At 39.2% G+C, this 21,931-nt stretch overlaps 2 protein-coding genes across 4 annotated transcripts in view; both read left to right on the top strand.

Annotated features, from left to right (window-relative positions):
- Positions 1-18,663, top strand: part of LOC139942296 (uncharacterized) — a 29,131-nt gene extending 10,468 nt beyond the window's left edge. For 2 of the 3 annotated variants that reach the window (XM_071939110.1, XM_071939109.1), the window contains 17 exons: positions 143-395; positions 605-1,111; positions 1,838-2,015; positions 2,220-2,355; positions 2,798-2,917; positions 4,067-4,196; positions 4,767-4,879; positions 5,449-5,608; positions 6,217-6,447; positions 6,866-7,081; positions 7,445-7,635; positions 8,594-8,795; positions 9,630-9,790; positions 10,498-12,379; positions 12,812-12,955; positions 13,757-14,011; positions 14,504-18,663. In XM_071939110.1, the coding sequence (XP_071795211.1) occupies positions 143-395; positions 605-1,111; positions 1,838-2,015; positions 2,220-2,355; positions 2,798-2,917; positions 4,067-4,196; positions 4,767-4,879; positions 5,449-5,608; positions 6,217-6,447; positions 6,866-7,081; positions 7,445-7,635; positions 8,594-8,795; positions 9,630-9,790; positions 10,498-12,379; positions 12,812-12,955; positions 13,757-14,011; positions 14,504-15,339 (5,715 nt within the window). In that variant the 3' untranslated portion in view covers positions 15,340-18,663. The remainder of the gene's footprint in view (positions 1-142; positions 396-604; positions 1,112-1,837; positions 2,016-2,219; positions 2,356-2,797; positions 2,918-4,066; positions 4,197-4,766; positions 4,880-5,448; positions 5,609-6,216; positions 6,448-6,865; positions 7,082-7,444; positions 7,636-8,593; positions 8,796-9,629; positions 9,791-10,497; positions 12,380-12,811; positions 12,956-13,756; positions 14,012-14,503) is intronic. The other variant, XM_071939111.1, reaches the window with a different exon arrangement.
- Positions 18,664-18,985: 322 nt separating this feature from the next.
- On the top strand, positions 18,986-21,931 carry LOC139942299 (small RNA 2'-O-methyltransferase-like). The gene is made up of 4 exons (XM_071939114.1): positions 18,986-19,156; positions 20,391-20,573; positions 21,171-21,341; positions 21,796-21,931. The coding sequence occupies exons 1-4, from the start codon at positions 19,095-19,097 to the stop codon at positions 21,830-21,832; spliced, it is 453 nt and encodes a 150-aa protein (XP_071795215.1). The 5' UTR covers positions 18,986-19,094; the 3' UTR covers positions 21,833-21,931.

The raw sequence follows: 21,931 nt of genomic DNA, 5'->3' as shown, positions 1-21,931 counted from the left end.
TCAAATTCCCTAAATTGCAGATTAAAGCAAAATTTAGAAGCTTGTAGTAGTTTGTGTGGTCTATGCAATTTGTTTTCTTTTCTTGCTATATATTGCACTACCACGGAATCACAACCCTGTTTTGACTAATATCTCCTGCCAGCAGATAAGTGAGAACGTCTCTACTCCTATAGTTGATGATGACGTGGAAACAACTCCTTCAGGTGATGAGCCAGGAGACCAAGACTCCGCCATGGTTGTACAAGATGAAGAACCTGAGAAAGATGTCAACGAAGATGAAGATACTGAGATGGTGGAGGCAGAGATCCAAGAGGAGGATAAGGAGGAGAAAGATGCAGAGATTACGGATGACAACGAGGAGGAAGAAACGACGGGCTCGAGAGAAGAATTGGAAGGTCAATTTAAAATTTGATTCTTGTAAAGTTGAATTTGTTGTAAGTGAAAAAAGGCCTGCACGGATGTTTTAAATTGTCCAGCATCAAATCAAGACGCTGAAGTAAATAGTTTGCAGTCTCTATAAACAATTGATGTTTTTCAGGGAAGGAACTGTTTAGTTTATTTTTTTCCCACAAATTTATTGATCATACTAAATCTTTTCTAATAGACGAGTGTCCTGAAACGTCCTCAACAACCTCTGAGAAAATCACTTTGGAGTCTGACGACTCGTTGGACGCCTTGTCAGATTCCTTGAAGAGTGAGACTGAGCTTCCCGAAGATGTTATTCCTCCTGTAGAGTTGACTCCATTTCAAGAATCCGTCTTGGACTGTAAGGAGATTGTGGACAGCATCCGCAAGGAGGAATTTGGCATCGGCATGGAGCTGGAGGAAGAAGCCCAAGGTCTCATGATCCGCCACCAAGAGCGCATCGGTCGCAGCTTGAAACGCCTCTCCGAGGAACTCTACAGCAAAGACACGCATTTCGTTCTGGAGCTGATCCAGAACGCCGACGATAACGACTACTTGGAGGGTGTGGAACCATCTTTGGTGTTTGTGGTGGACAGGTCAGAGGTCAAGGCTTTGAATAATGAGTGTGGATTTTCGGAGAGTAACATCCGCGCCTTGTGTGATGTCGGGAGGAGCACAAAAGGAAAACACAAGAGTGGATACATTGGTAAGAAATTAATTATTTTTATTATTAAAATAAAATTATTGTGCCGTAATAGATTCTCTATGAGTGTTTTCCAAAGGGAAGTGATCATGGGTGCGTTTTCGCAGCTTTAACCGATAATTGTTTTGGTCTTTGGCCAGTGATTAACCAATGACCAAGTCAAACGAAATGATTATTGTTTACGACCGCGAACACATTCCATTTCTACCCAAACGATGGTAGATGGTCAAACAACCTATCTTTTATGCTTTGGTCAATGTACCTAAACAAATCTTTTTGAGGTTTTGATCATTAATTTTTTAACCAATTTTGTATGAACTTTTGTGTTTATTTAAAAGCGTATTTGTAAACAAAAATAAATTTTAATATATATATTTTGTCCAAATTATTTTTGTTTTTTGTTGAGACCAGCTGGAGTTGAGAACCTGTAGACATGAACTTTTTTTAAGGCAATCCAGCTGGTTCTCTTTCCTTCCTCCATATTTTAATTCCTCTTTTAACGTTTTGACCAATGTGCATTATTGTACTTTTTATCTACCCAATAAATAAAATAAATGCACCCTTACAAAAAAGTCCCATCTATAAGAGAAACGCCTATAGATTCCTATAGGATTCTTATAGATTTGTTTTCTTTCTTTGAATCATATACGGTTCCTATAAGATTCTTATAGGCTTTTTAAATTGTTTTTTTAGTTGTTTCATCAGGAGCTTTTCCATTTTGGCTTGCAGGTCACAAAGGCATCGGGTTCAAGTCTGTGTTCCGAGTGACGGACAGACCAGAGATAATCTCCAAGGGTTACCATGTATGCTTTGACCATAGCAGTGATCCGATGGGTTACATCTTACCTACGTGGGTGGGACCTGGCGATATCGAGGAAATCGCTCAGATGGATGAGCCGTCCCAAGTGTAAGAGTCTAGTTTTATCTTTCCTTGTGCTTTTCAACTATTCTAGGTAATTGTTTATAGGAGTGTTATCAAGCAAGTGTTTTTGCATATTTATGAATTCTTTTGAGTATTCAACAGGTGGAAAACCCAGATCAAGCTTCAACTTGTTGATGAATATTCAAGCTATGTCTTGCATATTTATGAATTCTTATGAATATTCAACAGGTGGACAACCCAGATCAAGCTGCCACTCAAGGGAGACGTGCAGAGAACTACGAGTCTGGTTAATAAGTTTGCGGACATCCAGCCCTCGCTACTTCTATTTCTCAACCGATTGCGCTCTGTTACGATTGTGAACACGGTGAGAATCCACTATTTCAATAAAACAAAAACAGTTGGCAATAAGCTCTAAGAATTTTCGCGAGAAATGTTGGACAGAACTTGTAGTTGAATGACAAATTTTTGCTTAAAAATTGTCTTCAGTAAGTATCAGAATGATTTTATGAAGGTGATAAGGACAACGATTTTCTCAGTATAATGTACATAGGTTTAATGATAAAACAAACGTCAGTTTGCACAATTCTTTTATTGTTTACAGAGATCAAGTCTTACCTGTATCTCAGGTTTTGTTTGTTATGTATTTAACGTTCATACATCTCATGGCTAAATTTTACTCACTTAACGATGTGGTATAAACTTGATGTTTATACATAACTGGGCTTCATGAACGCAAGTTTTCAAGCTCAGATTTTCAAGTTTTCAGATTCAGTTTTTTTTTCACATCCCTACTATTTGCTACACAGGATGACAATAGCTCTAGTCATATGAGCAGAAAGGATATCGGAGAGAATGTGATTGAGATTCGTCATGCTAAACGCAGTGACAGGTGGCTGCTTACCAAGAAACGTTTGGATGCTTCTAAAGTAAGGTTCTTTATAGCTAACTGATACTTAACCCTTCAGAGACTAGTGGCCACAAGTCTTCAGGGACTAGTGTCCTGTCCTTGCTCGTTTGTTGTTGCTTGGAAGTGTTATCCAGTTTTTTTATGGAAATGTACAAAAGCTGTGTGCTTCACCCAGTGTTTACTTTACATCGTAAAGTGTTTTCTGTTTACAATCAAGTGTGCCATTCAAGGGAAATAAGTTATAAGCTTACTTACTGTAAGCATGTGTCATTGATTTTGCTGCAAAAGTATTGTTTAAAGATGCTATGTCCGATTTTTGGCCGATTTGACCCCAAAATTTTGATTTAAAATTCAAGGTATTTTGATGGGGGTCGAGAAAGTTACAAGCTTTCATTTGAGCCATTGCTCGAAAAAGTCCGCCAATTATTAGTAGCAGGGAAATAAAGTGCTCAAAATTAGTTTTTGTCGGGATCCCGACAATATATCACGTTATCAATTCTTATGTGTTTTATAAGAAACGTTTTAAATTTTTGTCATGGTTCCTGACCATTAAAAGTAAAAGTTAAACTTTTTTTCGTTAGAGCGGGCGATACTCTTTGAAATACCATTCACTAAAAAAAATCTATTTTTTAATGTTTGGGGCCAAAAATCTGACATAGCATCTTTAAATGTTTCCTTATACAAATTGTATTTACTGTCACTGAGGATGTCAATGTAAAATATATGCCGTATGAATTGAATTGAACAAGTAGCTGCAACTGCCACTTAAGCCACTTGTACCACATTCCCATAGCGACTGCAAGATTTTACCAAAAAAAAAGGTTTTTTAAAGGCCATTTACTGAACTTATTTTCCATGAAAACTGTTGACATTTTTAAAGCAAAATCAGCTTCATGTTTCCTATGATGTTTTCAGACATTTTTTACTGAGAAATTTGTGATGGGAAAACGTCAGCAGCCCTCTTCGTGGGTTTTACGAGGGTAGATATTGTTGATAACCACATCACTTAAAAGTGTAATGAGTCCAAAATGCTTTGTACTATCTAAAGCTGCTGTATTTCCCACCTAGGAAGTTTTTATTTTCATTAATTTTAAGGAGTGAATACCAAACATGTATACTTTCCCTTTAATTAAAAATTTATTTAAAAAAAACATGTCTTTATTTACAGCTTCAGCGCACACAGATAGAATCGACAGAGTTGGGTCTTGCCTTCCCGTTATCGGAAGGAATGTCATCTGAGCAGAACGTCTTTGCGTTTCTTCCTCTAAGAAGCTATGGCTTCCACTTCATTATCCAAGGTCAAGAAATTAATTCATAATCTTAGCAAAAAAATTCTTTCCATCTTTTAGCAATTTTTGTAGAAGAAAATTTTAAACTCTAGGTAAATGCACTGTGTGCAAGTTGTGTTTGAATGGGGGGGGGAAATTGCTTATAAAGTTAATACACTTGTATGGGTGCAAACTTTAAATATGTTCTCTACCCCTGATGCAAAATAAACATCTTTGAAAAGTCCCTCTTGTCAACTAAAAGAAGTATCGAGATTGGCTAGGGTTTGAGCCTCTCCAAATAGAGCATCCCCAGAGTTTATGAAATTTTCGTATTTTTTAATTCATTGCATATCTACCTGCTTTGCAAAAGCTACTTTTATTTGTATCACTACCCATGACCTTTGACACAGGTGATTTTGATATCCCATCATCTCGTGAGGGGTTCCTTTCCTAAACGGGATTGTGCGAAGCCTTTTCCAATTGGAGCATTCTCAGAGTTTGTGAAACTTTCCCTCTCTCTGAAAACATGCCGGACCTAAACCTGCACTTTGTTAAAGTAAATAACTTTATTTGTATCACTACCCATGATCTTTGACACAGGTGACTTTGATATCCCATCATCCCGCGAGGACGTCGACGCCGATTCAGCTTGGAATCAGTGGCTTCTTGAGGAGATTCCGCCACTCTTTACGCAGGCACTTGACACTTTCAAGGTGAGATTCATGTGAGAAACTGTGTAAATCGCCGCAGTAATTCTTTAAATATTTATTTAGATTGGCAAAGGTTGTGGGTTCAATTCCCACCCGAGTAATATGCCTGTGATTTTTATTCATAGAACTCAGGAAAGTTTACAGAGTTTGGTGTGTTTACACACATCTGTTTAAAGGCACCGGACACCTTAATTTATTGTCAAAGACCAGTATTCTCACTTGGTGTATCCCAACATATGCATAAAATATCGAACCTGTGAACATTTGGGCTCAATTGGTCATCAAAGTTGCAAGAGAATAATGAAAGAAAAAACACCAGTGTTGGCATTATTGTGTGTACAATCAGATGCATAATAAAAGGATTCAGCTGAAGTCTTTTATAATTTGAGTGAGAAATTACTTCTTTCTCAAAAACTATGCTACAATGTTTTATACTATCAACAGGTCTCCCATTGCTCATTACTAAGTAAGTTTTTATGCTAGCAATTTTGTTGAGTAATTACCAATAGTATCCAGTGCTTTTAATACAGAATATACCTGTACTGATTTGTTCTTTTCATTTCATTAATCAGACACACTATCACAGCGACCCGATCAAGGCAATCTGTCAATTCCTCAAGTTTGTTCCGCTGGAGGACCAGATCCTGACGAACTTCTTCAAGAAGGTTGCTTCCGACATCCACATCTTGCTCAAAAAGACTCCTTGTATGCCAGTACTGACTGCAGATGAAGGCAAGTTTGTAATAAACACAAATATTGAGTCATTGTGTCCTGCTTGTCTACTAGAAAATCTGTCTAAAAATGTTGTGCCCCCTACATCACTGCGCAACAAAAAATACAATATCTTTCTCTGTTGGTGGGAGTATGATTAGGTGAGCTTTGCAGTAGCTCCAAGTGTAAATCTCTTTTGAGTATAGTGTTGGTTCTGAAAAGAAACGGTGGTTGACAACTTTTTCTTTCTCTGTGTCACAATTCTTTAAAATCTATAGTGATTTTGCAGCCCGATTTTTGTAAATTTAAAGCAGACAGCTATTCTCTAATTTAGTGATGGTCCAAGTCAACTACTTTCTCGATGTTTCACCTTTTTCTATTAACGTTGTCTTGTTGAGATACTAAATTTTACATATTTTTTGGGGGGGATGTGAAGTAATATATTTAGCCTTTGAGAAAGGCTCAGGTAGGGTCGAAACCAAAAACCAAAGGTATGCTTTGCATTTAAGTCTGTTATAATAACATAAGACATACTCCAAGAAACTTTGTTTCTCTCCAAAAAGGAACAATTACATTGTGGTTTGATGGTGTGACCTCACTCAATCAAAGTACTTTGTTTATCTCTGTAGATGAAGTCACATGGCATCTACCCTCAGAGACCATCATGGTGTCAGATCGTCTTGTCCTTGAGGTAGTCTCGAGCAGCGTCTTGAAGGCTCATCTCAACTGCTCCTATCTGCATCCTCAAGTGATGAGCTCCATCGAGCCGGTCCTCTTGAAGAGACTCGGAGTGAAGGTGCTGCAGACATCGGAGCTGTTGGACATCTTGAGTAGTGTGGTGCTAACGTCCAGACAGTCAGGTTAGGAACTTGAAGCGCTGATGACTAAATTTAACACACAGTGTAACTTTTTGTATTTCATAAAAAACTTTATACCTTGAACAAATAACCAACAAAACAATTTGCTGTCCAATCGCACACCCTGCTTATTTTGGCCGTACGCCAACTGGTCTTGCAGAATGACGCCAGCTTGGTGTGTATACAGAGTAAAAAATTATTAAATAATGCATTTGACCAACTCGTCATACAGTCGCAACATCTGCCATATTACATTCTGGAGCTTCTTTTTAATGTCTCAAATAAATAAATGCTGTATTTACCTGAGAAATCATAGAATTTTGTGTTCAAGTGACGATGCTCAAAGTAGACAATGTTTCATATTTGTCGTGAGCATTTCTGGAAGTAAGTTTAATTACCACCCTTGAATTGACGTTCACAGGAGAAGTGCTTCAGCCCAAGAGCATCGCTCAATGGCTGACTTGTGTCTATTTAAGTCGTAAGCGAGAGTATGACATCTCAGAAGAAACACTTCAGCGCCTCCGCGCCATCTCCATGATCCCGTTGTCATGTGGTCAAATCGTTGCCATGGAGAAGGCCTCTGTGTTCTTCCCTATCAGCGAGGAGGATGACCAATCACAAGGCCAGATTCAGTCAGGTGACTTTCTATATTTAACTTTTAGAGGTTAATAATTCACGCAAAAGCAAATGGGAAGTGAATTACGTGATGCAAACAACACCTTAAGTGTTGTTTTTCCAGTTGTGACGCAGGGAACTGTCCTGCTTTGTAACCACTACCTGGGCCGAAAATAGGCTGGGACTACTACTTTAGCTTATAGGGTAGTAATTAAAACTGCACTACCACGGAGTGAGCTCTCAAACTGGTCTCAATGTTTCGACTAGCTTGCTCTAGTCATCGTCAGGAGACTGAGTTCATGTTACTTAAACAATAATTTATTATCATCTATTTAACATCTATTAATTTTTTTTTTTCAATGAACCTGTTATAATCTTTTCCCAGGTTCCAGCAAGCCCCTGAAGGCATTAGAGGAAGACATGTCAATGTTGGACAGTAGACTTCTCAACAGTCTAGATAAAGTTTCCAATTCTCAGATTGTGCAGATGTTGGAAGAGCTGGGTGTGCGTCACATCAGCCCTGGGGAGGTGATCCAGCACCATATACTGCCTGTCATCAAGTCGGATCAGTGGAAGGTCAGTAGCGGGCAAGTTCAAGTTTAAGTACTTTGTATTTTTTTCATTTAAGAGCAGAATTACTACAGTAATTTCCTGTGGCTTATCCGGCTTTCAAAGGTCCAGAACAGTCACTGCGTCCTATCTTCTGATGTGCCTTGTCTGATATCGATTGAGTTCATTGTGACGATCACTCGAATCTTGTGTGTGGAATCTTACATTTATACTGTAAAATAAAACCTTTGTTTCAGACGCCCCGGTGAGGTCTTCTTCAAAACCTGCCTTGTTCATGTTGTGTAGTTTTAACAAGCTTTGACAAACGTACCATGCTGCTTGCTGCCTGCAATAATAATAATGTTGGGCGCAATCTTGGAACATGGACTTTTTTGAAATTCGTGCAAGCTGGCATTTTTTTTACAGCCCAAACTTTGTTCTGCCAACAGAAGGAGTTTGTTCTAGAAAGCCTTCACTGTCTTTTGCAGTGTATATTGTAGCTTGCAAAAAAAAATGAGATAACAAAGACTTGCAGTCCATTCATTGGGAAATGTTGGGAAAACGTATGTATCTGCGCGAAAAGAAAAAAAATGTAAGATACAAAATTGAAGCAATGTTTTATTTATCACCGCGATAACAAAGTTATAATCCCTTTACATTATGGTAAGTGTTCTTATCAGATCATCACGGTGACCCCTTTATGTAATGATGTACAAGCAGTGAATGGGATCTGGCAAGCCTGCATTATGGTTATCATTTTGCCTCTTTAAGGCAGTGCGCCTTATACGTTTGACATAAAATATTGTTTCTAAGATTTGGGGTACTGCGTCTTGTCTGCCGAGCGTTTTATCCGCAGGAAATTACGGTAATAGACTGTTAAAACACATTTCGAGACCATTATCTTGTGGAAGTTGTAATGGAATTTTACTTCACAAATTTGTAAATCATATATCAACGCCCTGTTTGACTGATTTGCTCAATCTAGGAGAAGTCGCATGATGTGATGGTCGGCTATGCAGTCTTCATCAAGGAACATCTCGAGAAGCAACCCAGTGTATGTGACATAGATGAGATTGCAGAATGGCTGCACGTAGTAACCAATCATGGATTTTTCAAACCCAGAGATAAGCCGGTTCATTTTACTGTCACGTACGGCAACAAGACTGATCTGAGTGAACACTTACCAGGTGAGACAGGGTACAAAGAGGGTGTGTGTGGGGGAGGAGGGGGGTGCATTAAAGACACCAATATACACCCATACATGTGTATATCCACAAGGGCCATCTTAGAAATATATAACCAAAACCGACTGCATGCCTTGAACTTCATTTTTGATGGGGCAATTTTCCACTGGTAAGCGGCACTTCTATGATGAAAATGTTAATTTGTATAAGAACCTTGCACGGGGCACCACTTGGATAAGTTCCCTGTCATGCAAGGGGTCAATAGATGATATTATTACATTGCCATTTATATTGCCTTTAAATTTTTAAATATTGGATATTTCTATATTTTCTGTCATTTTTAGTTTGTAAGTTTTTGCTGATTTTAAAATGATTTTTATTCCTTTCTTGTTAATTCTGACAATGACTTTGTGTTTGAAGGGATTTTTAAAATGTTTGCGCCATGGAGCATTGTCTTTTTTTTTTGATGGATTTGCCGCTATATAATTTTTTTGTATTTTTATTATTTATTTATTATTATTATTATAGATTTGTTTTCATTCAAGCAACATACATGTTGCTGACAAGTATTTACAGCATATTTTGTCAGGTTATTGGTTATGGAGGTATTGGCTGATAAGCAGAGCCATGAAATTAGGCACTTGTGGTTTCTGGTATTGTGCATTGGGACCTGCATACATGTACATGTATGTGGTATATCTTATAGTGTTACTGCAAACCTTAGTTTTGAGAATTATTTCCATTGTTTCAAATCCTTGTTTCTGAAACGAATTCTTATCAACCATCACACAAATATTTGGCTAATTGTTTTTTTATTATTTATTTATGAATGACTAGGGTGTGACTGGGTCTTGTTAGACAGTCGCTACATTTTCCATAGTGGTCGGCAAGTGACAAACACTGACATCAGGCAATGGCATTCATTTTTCAGTAAGCTAGGGGTCCTCAACCACCTAGCTATCGAAAAAAAAGTGATCACGGTGAAGGAAAATGAACTGGTGAGTTTTTCTCAGGAGTAACAAGATTTTTTGCAATTCAGGGCCCAATTTAGCTCAGCACAACAAGTTTATGCTTACCACAATAAGGTTACCATACCAAAATACCATGTCACATGTACAATCTATGACTGGTATCCTGCTTTTTTTTTTGCCTAGCAGAATATTTTTAAGCAACTTTGTCCGAGTATACAACTGTACATCTCTGTGAAATTGGGCACAGCTCTCAAATGTTTGCAGGATCCGTTTTTCATTCTATGTTCTATGAACTAATCCAATCATGCCTTCTTAATGTTGGGCATTATTTTTTTCTGTTCGACATAAAAAGGTTTTGTTTCAATTCTGAAGTGCTTGGGGGCAGATTTATCCTTTAGTCATTTGGCCAATGCAAAGTGTTGCTGCTAATGAAAATTAAGATCTAACAGCTTTTGTTTTTCCAAATATTGGCTAGAACCTGCACATTCCAAGTTACTTTTTGTGAACAAAAATCTGTTTTCAAATGTTAGTGTGCATGATACCTGGGCTAGGTTTCACAAAGCATTAAAATCCATCGTAAGACAAATTCTTGGTATTACCGATGTGATTTGTTATGTGACATCACACTTTACTGAGCAACTAGGATTGTATATGCAGTTTAATACAAATCTTAGCTTTTTGTGTAACTGGCCCCAGGGCAGTTGAATAGTAATTAAATGATTATTTGGTTTCAGGAAGTGACACCCTGGGCAGACCTCGGTAAATTCTGGTCTAAACCTCCGGGTGGCGTCTACATGATCCATGACAGTGTCTGCCAAGAGTTAGAAGACTTATTCCAGGCTGATCTTGAAGCATCGACCAAACAGACCCAGCGTAAGAATCTATTCGGATTGCTTCAGCAGGAATGGAGCAGTAGCTACGCAGGCTACACCGACGCTGTTGTGTTCGACCAGTCAGGGCTGAAGATCACCGATACTCAGTCCAGCTTCAGTATCCAGCTCCGTACGTCCTCCTGGCTTCCTTCCACCCCTGTCAGTGGGGAGAAGGCTGGGACGGTATTCAGACGACCCGGTGAGGTCTTTGTTCCACAGGATAGACTGAAGCAACTGCTGAGTAACCATGTGCCGTACATGGTGACTGAGCCACAAGTAGAAGCCTCGTTGCTGCAGTTCATCGGAGTGAAAACAGCTGGAGTGATTGATCCCAACTTTATCATGACGAAACTCAAGACTTGGTGTCATGATGAGCCATCTTCAGACCGGACCTCTTTCTGCACCTCTCTGCAACATATCACATCGGTGTATCAGTACCTTCACAAAAACTGCCGCCCCAATGAGATCAGAGACCTCTTTGATGATCACAAGGTTGTATTTACCTCTGAGGCTAGGTCCACTCAAGACCCTAGAGCCCCCATTCAAGGCCTGTTTGTCCATAAAAACTTGGTTTATTGGAAAGATCCGTCTGGACTCCAACAGAAATACAAAGGGTTGAACAATCGTATTGAGCTCGGTGGCTTTTATTCCCATCACCCTAATCTTGAAGGGTTCTTTTGTGGATTGAGCATCAATGTTGATGCTTTACCAACCATCAAAGAGTACGCAGAACTTTTGGTTCAGTGTGCGAGTGACATCACCCTACCAGATAATGGAAGAATCAAGGAAGAGATCCTGGTCTTGTACAAAATGCTCGGGCAGAAGTGTCTGGCATCGCCAAGTGGAGATAGATACACTCAGCAACATGACATGTTTGCTGGACAGCAGCTTCAGACCAACACAGCCTCTACTCAGTTCATTAAGAGAGTCTTGGAAGATCAGTCTGTATTTCCTACAACCAGCAACAAGTGGGTGACTTTGGCCCAGAGACCTCTCATCTGCGACAGTTCGTCCAGTGACCTCCAGAAGCTCTTTGAAGACCGGAGGGAGGTGCACTTGCTGAATTTTGGCGATCGGGATCGTCTGGGTCGTGTTGTAGATGGTGTTTATAAACCTGGCACAATGAACAGACGGCTTGTCCAGGTTTTCTTGGAGGCTTGTGAAGTTGGGAAGCTGGAAGATTGTATCAAAGAAGAGTTTATCACCGAGCTGACCAAACCCTCCATTCCGCTGCAACTCTTCCTTTATGAAATCTGCCCCTACGTTCAGCTCTACATGAGCCAGAGCTCCACAAAAGACGTACAGTCGGCTTACGAGAAACTGACCTCCGAGGTTAAGATCGCTGCCAAGTTGAAAATTATGCGCTTCCTAGAAGCGAAGAAAATTGAGAAGGTCTACCGCTACCAACACGACCTGGATGTGTTTGCCAAGCAGACTGTCAACTGTGGACTCCAAGATCTAATGGAGTTTTACGTCGCCATATCCATCTCAAAAAGTCTTCAGAATAACAGCGAAGTCCGCCGTGAAGTGGCGAAGCTCTTCAGCGTTGGGAGTATCGAGGTGCAGAATGCATTGTTTAACTTCCTAGGAAATCTTCGTCTTGAACTTGGAAGTAAGAAGAAAGCGGTCAATGGGATTGAAGAGAGCATCTGTCGAGCTTTAAACCTGAACTTCCCGCTTGATGAAGATGCAGAGCCATGGGAGGTACCCAAACCTGTCATTCCTGTAGAGCCGCCTAAAATGGGTAAGTTGATAGCTTTTTTATTTAATTTCATTTAGGACTCTCACAAAAGTGAACTTCATTACTGTACTAGTTAGCCAAGAACCCAATGGATAGAAGACTAAGAACGAAGTGTTAGTTTTGTGGACAATGCAAGCGGACACTGGCGATCGTAAGCGCAGAATTCTGCGCTAAGCAGAGCCATGAAATTGGGCCCTGATTGATCCCTATGACCATTTGCAACTTGGGGATTGTAGGATTTTAAAAGTTGCATGGGGGTACAATCACGATGTTTGCCGTGACACATGTACATACAGCTCTCTTTTCGAGTTGTGGTGGTTCTGAGAAGAACTCAACATTTCGATCTTGTGGACTTGCGCTTCCACCAAGATTTTAATTTCAAACAAATAATTCCTCTTCTTAATAATTATTTCTTGTTTCAACTGAAACTTTCAGTGGTGAAGCCACTTCAAGTGAAGCCAGAGCCAGAGGTCAAGCCAGTAGCCGCTGCTGCACTAGAAGGTGATGAAGATGAGGCGGCCATTTATAGCTGGCCGCCCAAGTCTGGTGCCTTCGGCCCAACTAATAAAATAAGCAAAGGTATGTAGCATTGTACATCAACATATATTTATAAAAATAAACCCATTATATAAAGCTGTTTTATACCAGTAAACAAAATTTGTTGCTCACATTTGAAGAAAGAAAGTGTGTAGGCTAAAGTGTATTTCATAAATGCTCAAGAAGATTTGTAGGTTGTCTGTCAAGGCTGTCTTCTGCAAGCCTTGTTTTAATCTGACGGCCTCACAATGCCAAGTCACACTGCAGCAATAACGAAAACGATAACGATCACAATGCAAAGAGAACGCATTCTATTGGTTGAATTTCTCCACGCAGAACACGCCCACTTTCATTCAACCAATCGAGGACGTGTATTTTTTATTGTTATCGTTTTCGTTCTCATTATCAGGGCCTGTGTGACGGGGGCCTTTACCCTCTTCTATTTTGGTCTACATTGATAGACTCTTTCCCCTTCATCTTCAGTGTCTATTATTTTGATTACCAGTAGGTATTTTTAGTAGAGTAGTATGACAAAAGTTCAGGGAAAAGAAGTTTCAGACGTTTTTCTGTATTCAGACTTTTGAAGGTCTGTCAGTTAAACTTTTTCTCAAATTAAAATATAAGTCAGGCTTTGTGACCAACAACTCTAGTACTGAAAATACTGTTTCCAAAAGCGCTCATTGGAATCTAGAACTACATCGTGATCAAAAGGTAGAAATGCTGTCATTTCAATATACCTCCTAAGGTCTAGATCCCAGTATCAGACTTTTTTGTCAGCCTTAAAATGTTGACTTGAATTAAATTGATGAAGCAATTTTTTAATTTTTTTTTTTAATTTTAAAGGTGCACAACAACCTCCGAAAGAGGACTCTGTGGTAAGATCGTGGCCTCCTCCTCCTCAGCGGCCAGTGGAAACTTTGCCGTCACTCCATCCACAAGGGGACCATCAGTTCACAGATGAGCAACAGCAACCTGCCGATGGAACGCCCCAAGAAGGCATTGCAGCAAGTGTGAGGATGCTCCCACGTCAAGGAAGCCAAGAGGGTGGTATGCTGATGCAATTGGGGTCCAGGGAAGGCGGACAGGGAGTTGGACGAGGTAAATTCACTTTTAACAATAATGATATACATTCTTTCAAGTCATTCTTTCGAGGCGAAAGAGTTTCATTTCATTTGATTTGCAAACAAACATTAATATAACAAAACATTGAAAAATGGCAAGTTAAAGGATCTTATAGAACAAACAGTACACTAGTTTTAAGAATAACGCAGAAACTGAAAAACACCCCCACTTGAGGTTGTTTCCGTCATGTCCCTCAGAACTTGGCTAAAATGAATAGAAGTGAAACAACCCTAGCAGGGAAAGCCAATAGTGGCAGAAATTCACTTTCAAAATGGCTGACCATTCGGTCCTAGAACAAAACAAAAAAATACAAAGATGGGGTTTGCCAACACTTTAACAGCAGTTTGTGAGCCGGATTGGTTGCTTGTTGTTACACTATTCTGCTGAATGTCTTTGATTTGTTCAGTGTTTTCATTAATTCCCTTAGCGTTCAGACTTTTGAAATATGTATATTTGTGTATTTTAAAGGTGTGACGAGAGATGGTTTGCCAGCGTCCCAGCAGCATCAACCATCAGGCGGAGATACTCGACTTCCACGAGCTCCAGAGTTTTACCAGTCTGACGCCCCTCAACAAGTACAGAGTGTAGACAAATCAGGAGTGGTAAAGGATGATGAGGAAAGATACAGCCGTACCTCTAGTGTTTCTGAAGAAAACGATGTAGATAATGATGATGAAGTGGGGGAATTTAGTGTAGAAGGTACAGATGAGAGTGACACCTCTGAAGACGAGCAATCACCAACAGAGAACGCCCAGTTTAGCAGCCCTCCCCGGATCCACTTCACAACGCCTCAATCCTCCGGCACCCCTAAGAAGTTCTGTCTGCCTCAGCTCATGGATGGAGAAGCCGTCACCGTTGAGTTTGAAGACATCCCATACGGCACAGCACTCCAGCACAGTCTTGCAGATGTGGACCTTCACCTCGGAGACGATAGAGACATGAGCGACGTCGGGCGTTGGGGAGAGAAGCTCGTCTACAAGTACCTGATTGAGATGGCGAAAGGCGATCCTTCAGTCACTGTCAACTGGATCAACGAGTATCAAGAGAGTGGAGAGCCCTATGACATCATCCTTAACCATGGCGACAGTGTCGTCTACATAGAGGTCAAGTCGACCCTAAGGGATCAGAAGGAGTTGTTTGAGATCTCCTCGAGGGAGGTTGTCTTTGCGCAAGCACATCAGAAGTATTTCCATCTGTACAGAGTGTACAATGTGGGGAAGACCTCGGCGGTAAGATTGTGTCGAGTATGCAATCTGGCTGATAGATTGGACAAGAAAGAAGTCAAACTGTTCATGCTCCTGTAAGAAAACCAGAGAAGAGGATACAGGGGCCGATTTCACAACGCAATAACATTCATTGCAAGACAAATTGTCAGTATTACCATAGTGATTTGCATTGTGACATCACACTTTACTTAGCAACTTTGATTGATTTGCAGTTAAGATCAATCGTCTTCACGAGCAGAGTATACTGCTCGAAACGTTGAGACCAAACCGGCTCTCTACAGAGCCACCACTCTTTCAAAAGAGATTTTACCCATGGTTGTACCCGCAAGTTTACGATTCATATTTATATTTATAGTCACTCTTATTCTCCACACCATGCAAAGCTTCAAACACCATTTAAGATCAATCTTGGCTCTTTGTGAAATTGGCGCCTGGTCTGGTACTAAGGTCTGCTGGGTAATCCTTGTACATCCAATATTTAAGCAAGAGGGTTGTTAACAATAATGCGTAAATAAAATAGAGATAATACTGGTCTGGAATTACCTGGAGGCCACAGAGACCGTGTTGCCACTGTTGCCTCTGGTCTTGTCCTTTATGGTTCCCGTTCACACACTGTATACTTTCCTTGAGTCTGGTGAAAAATAATAACTTGGGTCTGTGGTTTTGTTTTTTCACAGGACCCCCTGAGAAAAGCATGAGTGTATAGTGACTTCCACACATCAGTGTATGGGTTCATTATTTGCCCTGATGCATTTTTAACAAACTAGTACATTTTTGTAAATGTTTGTATCTGTAGCTGCGGGAAGTCTTCTAAAATCATTACCTGGCTCGACAAATATGCAACTGAGGCAGACATTTTATAAATGCACATTTGAGGAATTATCATACTTACGCTTATTATAAAAGTAAGATATAAATGTTAGTTACGCTATAGTATACTAAATTGTTGACAACCTTTATATTCCTTTTTTTCCGGCCAGTTATGATTAAGAGTTATTAAATATTAATGACAATCATACTAATATGAAGTAGTTGTTTAGAGTTTGTACAATTGTATGTTCAACTAACACGTTGCATTATAATATTGGCTTAAAGCCATTGGACCCTTTCGGCACAGAAAAATAAATAAAAAAGTTCACAGATTTACAAATAACTTACAGGGTTTACAGAAGGTAGTGGTGAAATACTTCTCTTGAAATATTATTCCATGAAATGCTTTACTTTTTGAGAAAACAGTAAATCAATATCAATTCTCGTTAACGAGAATTACGGATTTATTTTAAACACATGTCATGACACGGCGAAACGCACGGATACAAGGGTGGGTTTTCCCTTTATTTTCTCCCGACTCCTATGACCGATTAAACCCAAATTTTCACAGGTTTGTTATTTGATATAGAAGTTGCGATACACGAAGTGTGGGCCTTGGACAATACTGTTTACCGAAAGGGTCCAATGGCTTTAACAAATATATTTAGCTAAAAATATGTACATTTCAATTGTTGTCTTAAGTTGTACATGTATGTGTATGTACCTATAGTAGTTCTTAGCAAGAGTTTTATGCATATTTTATAAGGTATCAAATATGTGTAAATCATAATGAATATGATCACTGGGCCTAATTTTACAGACTTGCTGATGAAGCACAAAAAGAAACTAAGCAAAACATAATTATACTTACCACATTCCTATTTATTTTGGTTTGAATCAAAATCTTTAAACAAATTAATTTCCTGTTTAAAGATACTGGACACTATTTGTAATTGTCAAAGACTAGTCTTCTCACTTGGTGTATCTCAACTTATGCATAAAATGAGAAAATTTGAGCACAATTTATTGGTCGTCGAAGTTGTGAGATAACAATGAAAGAATAAACACTCTTGTCACACGAAGTCGTGTGCTTGCAGATGCTAGATTTCGAGACCTCAAAATCTAATTCTGAGGTCTCAAAATCAAATTCGTGGAAAATTACTTGTTTCTCGAAAACTACGTTACTTCAGAGGGAGCCGTTTCTCACTGTGTTTTATACTGTAGCTCCCCATTACTCATTACCAAGTAAGGTTCTATGCTAATAGTTATTTTGAGTAATTACCAAAAGTGTTCACTGCCTTTAAGCAGCTCTGGTGAAAATGGGCCCTGGTTGTGTATCGTTGAGTACAGGAATCAGCAATTATGGTTCTGAGTTTTTTCCTGACTCGCATTCAATTGGTACAACCTTTTACTTGCATCAGTTTACTATTTCCTGTAGGCCTAACTAACGTGTTTTTTTGTTTCAGTGTTGTGACTTGTGTGATTTATCACTTTTGTATAAATCAAGAGTTGACTTTGAACTTTGTAATTTGACCAGCTATGTAGAGTTATTGAAGGGATCATTTGCAATGTTAGTTAAATGTACATTTTTGCAGGCATGTGCTTCAATCAATCCTTGAAGTTAATTTGCAGAAAAAAGGGTATTTAAATTAATTTATTTAGAAAAAAGAAAAAAATAACGCATAAGATTGAAAGTTTAAATCGTATTTTGGAAAGAAGTTATTTTTACAATCTGAGAAGTAGTTTTTCTATAAATAGTTTTGCCAAAATGGAGAGTTCAATATTTCTTTTATATTTGAGTTTAGTTTTGTCTACTAACACACACATAGTCCTCAGTGATACAAAACACACACAAAGTGATTAGTTATTCAAAGCTAGGGATGTGGGGAGAATTCTTTGGTGTGTGGATGGCAACCTCCAAAAAACAAACTCGTAATTATTTTGTTTGTTTGCTATAGTTCTCTCTGTTTTTGAATCATGCAATATTTTTCTGATTCTGTGCAGCTAATTCTATTTTTACATGACACTTGCACCAAAAACAGTGGAAATACCAAACAATTCACTTATGAAAGTCTGGATGCAGTTTCCCAAAAAAGTTTAACTTGTCCAGTGGATACACGTACATCTCTTGATACACGATAATAACAAATCAACCAAAACATCAATATTAAACAGTAATACTTTAACATTGTATACTTCATAATGTAACTCATTTACATAATTGCTTTTGTTAATTTATTACGTTTAGTTTGTATACTTTTTTATTTGAATTAATTTGTAAGCGGGAAACGTCTTTAGTGGGATTTGGATACCATTTTTGAGTTTACCTTTTGATAAGTAAAAACAGTGATGTGCACATAGCCTTGTAAAAACCACCGCAGCTGTAGTCATAAATGAGCCAATATTGTTGAGAACAAAAATAAACCAATCTATTTACCCCAGTTAGTGTGTGCTTATTTTGTGAGAGGAATGTAGTAGTTAGGATGTTTGTTGTAATTTACCATTTTGTTTATTTGTACACGTGTGAATAGGGAAAGATAAATAGTGTACGAGAAAAGTTAATCGATGTTTGGTAACATTTTGTTAATAAAATTTCAGGTAGATCACTTTTTGTTTCTTTCTATGGCGTATTTTTTTGAGATGGACTCTTGTTTGTATAGACTAATCAATGTAGTTAAATCTCCGCTTCTGTTTTTTTTTTTTTTCTTTCTCGGGTCTTTAGAATTCATTCTTCCTTATTTTTTGTAAATTAATAGTTTCGTTTCTCAATTTTGAAGCACGTGGGCTCTGTATCTCTCGAACGAACGGCGGGCGCAATAATCTTTAGTCAGAACTGTCAATGGAGGGCGCTATAAATACACGTAAACACGTTCGCTGGCTTAATTTGGAGAGGAAAAACATACGAGAGAGTGTATCGGCATGCACAGCGGGCAGTTCGTTCTTCACTTCGTAACGTAAGCTGATTGACCCAGGACCCTCCTAGGACGAATGGTTGTGGGCTAGCTGTACGAGGTTAGTTTGAAATGGAAAAGGGTGCTGCCATGTCGTCACAACATCATGAAGACAGAGAGAACACATTGCCGCAGTAAGTTTCTTATTCAACACTATGGTTCAACACTTTAGCCCCACTTGGTGTGGCCAAGGCTATCTGATTCGAATGCTGGTCATCTCGCCACCTGACAAGCTCGCCACCAACATAGTCGCCCCCTGCATAATCGCCCCCTACCCGGCTCGCCCCTGGTTGAAACAAAGTCGCCCCCCTGACAGTGTCGCCCCCAAACAATGTCGCCCCCCTAGCAAAGTCACCCCTTGACAATGTTGCCCCCAGCCAATGTCGCCCCCTAGCAAAGTCGCCCCCAGAATGTTGTTCGGAAAATAATCAAGGCTACAATAGTTATGGTAAAAAAATATAGTTAAAACCCTAACCCTAACCCTAATCCTAACTATTTTCTGGGGGCGACTTTGCTAGGCAGGGGGCAACATTGGCTGGGGGCGACATTGTCAGGGGGCGACTTTGCTAGGGGGCGACATTGTTTGGGGGCGACATTGTCAGGGGGCAACTTTGTAACAACTCGGGGCGGGGTGACTTTGCAGGGGGCGACTTTGTTGGTGGCGAGCTTGCTAGGTGGCGAGATGACCAGCCCCCGCTGATTCAGCTAGCCTTTTGGCCACACCAGGCTGCTATTTAAATTTAAACCATAATAGCTTGTTGTGCATTACCAACTGGCCAATTGGCGTGCAAGGGCTCTACTAACTGAGCTATCATAGCCCTTATGTTGGCGGACTCCCTGTTTTGTAAATATTTTTGTTTGGGGTGCTCAGGTGATCTCTCTGCTGCCATTTCCCAGGTTGTATTGTAAAAAAGTTGGGTGTGATCCGTGGCTATGCAATTAACAAAGATATTGACAATACATTAAGACTTCCAACATAGGGCTAGATAGCTCAGTTGACACGTACTGTGCCGGCATGTTAATTTGGAGGTCCCTGGAGGTCCTCAGGTGATTTTGTTTCTTCAAAGAGACAACCCAAAATAATATTATAACAAAATCAGTTTCCTTTGCCTTTGTTTTTGAAAAGTTTATTTGAAATTTATTTTAATGTCTTGACATTTCGACCAAAGCAGAGTCTTTCTTGAAGACTCTGCTAGTGTTAAAACATCAGGCCATTAGTAATTTTTTGTATTTAATTATACCATAGGTTCTTTTTGGTTGGTAAGCAGTTTCCAACAACTTCTGTTTTCAGTTATTTTTGTGTTATTTGTCTTTGTCAAAACAAATAATAAAAATAAATAAGTACTTGTTGACCTTTGACCTTCTCAGTAAAGAGCATCTGTATCCAGACACCCTTGCAGCAATCCCAGATTTTGTCGTTGGTTACATGCAGCCTAGGGTGGTTGTCTTCACTACTCCCAATGCAGACTTCAATGTCTTGTTTCCAGACTTCACTGGATTCAGACATTGGGATCATAAGTTTGAGTGGAGCAGGGAAGAGTTTCAATGCTGGTAAGGAGTCTTTTTAAATTCTTAGTGGCACCAGACTTGATTTTTTGGCTATGGATTATAAAGGCCATGTCCGAATTGATGGCTGTGGCTTTGGCTCAAATGTCATGTTAACATGTCAAAAAGGCTCTGGACACTATTAGTTAGTAATTGCTCAAAATAATTGTTAGCATAAAAACTTACTTGGTAACGAGCAATGGAGAGCTGTTGATAGTATAAAACATTGTGAGAAACAGCTCCCTCTGAAGTACCAGTAACGTAGTTTTTTTTAGAAAGAAGTAATTTCTCACTTAGTAATTTGAATCTGAAAGCACACACAAATGTGCAACGAGGAGGCCAAATATCTTTGTTCGGGTGCTAAGAATGTATTTTAAACCTGGGTGTGATCTCTGGCTTTTGAGCATTAATTTTGCTGTATGGTTTCTGACTGGTACCACGAACGAAGAAAATTACAAAATAGGGAGACTGCCAACAAACACACTTTCTATAAATAAAGTTTTTAAAGGAATTTGATTTTTTCCCCCTTTGTACAGTCTTTGTTTGAGTCTTTTTCTATTAATTTTCGAGATATGCTCCTTCTGTAATATTTTTATTCACTAGGTATGATAAAGTAGCCAAGGACTTTAGCTACAGTGTGAGCTATGATGGTATAGGACCTGGACCCCCTGGCACGGAGCACCTCGGATGCTGCACACAATGGCTGTATTCACTTGCTTACTTCCACCACACGAGGGCAGCACACACAGTGATGACAGAAATCCTTATAACCTTGTGAGTTTTTAAAGAGAAAGTGAAATAATATAAAGTTAATGTAGGGTTGGGTTTTAATCGCTGAAATAATGTTAAAGTTTCTGTTTGACCTTTGAAAAATGTGAAATCATGCCTGGAATTACTTGAAGGCCACGGAGGCAATGGTCTCTGCTGTCCCTGATATTGGCCTTGGTGCCCCTTTAAAAGTCTCCCATAGACTTTAAGAATTTCCAATGGAAGTGCCCTTTGCATAATGTAAAATGGTCTTGCTCCCTTGATGACAAAATTTCAATCTGGGAAAACAGTCCTGATAATATTTACAGATAAGATGTATGGGATCTGTTTTAGGAAAAAAACAAAACAAAAAACATATAAAGCCAAAAGTATTCCAAAAAGCTCATTTGTGTTATGGTATGATTTTAAATAAGAGTAAAAAGTTAACTTTGTTTGGTTTTTAACTGCTGCTCTATTCCAGGTTTGTGAAGTTAATCACCCACATAGAAGAACGGTAACCATGACAACAGAGGAGCAGATTTTGACAGAAGCTACCTACATGTACTACTTACAGAGGATGTCACGTAGTCTGAGGCAGAGTGAGGCGGAAGAAGAGG

This window comes from Asterias amurensis, chromosome 9 (genome assembly GCF_032118995.1).
Source record: "Asterias amurensis chromosome 9, ASM3211899v1".
Taxonomy (NCBI): domain Eukaryota; kingdom Metazoa; phylum Echinodermata; class Asteroidea; order Forcipulatida; family Asteriidae; genus Asterias; species Asterias amurensis.
This window is presented reverse-complemented; position numbering and strand designations above follow the sequence as displayed.

Bases quoted from the DNA above. Each gene is read 5' to 3' on its own strand.
- LOC139942299 (XM_071939114.1), top strand. From the start codon at position 19,095: ATGGAAAAGGGTGCTGCCATGTCGTCACAACATCATGAAGACAGAGAG. The intron at 20,574-21,170 runs GTAAGGAGTCTT...TTTATTCACTAG, and splicing joins AGGGAAGAGTTTCAATGCTG to GTATGATAAAGTAGCCAAGG. The intron at 21,342-21,795 runs GTGAGTTTTTAA...GCTCTATTCCAG, and splicing joins ACAGAAATCCTTATAACCTT to GTTTGTGAAGTTAATCACCC.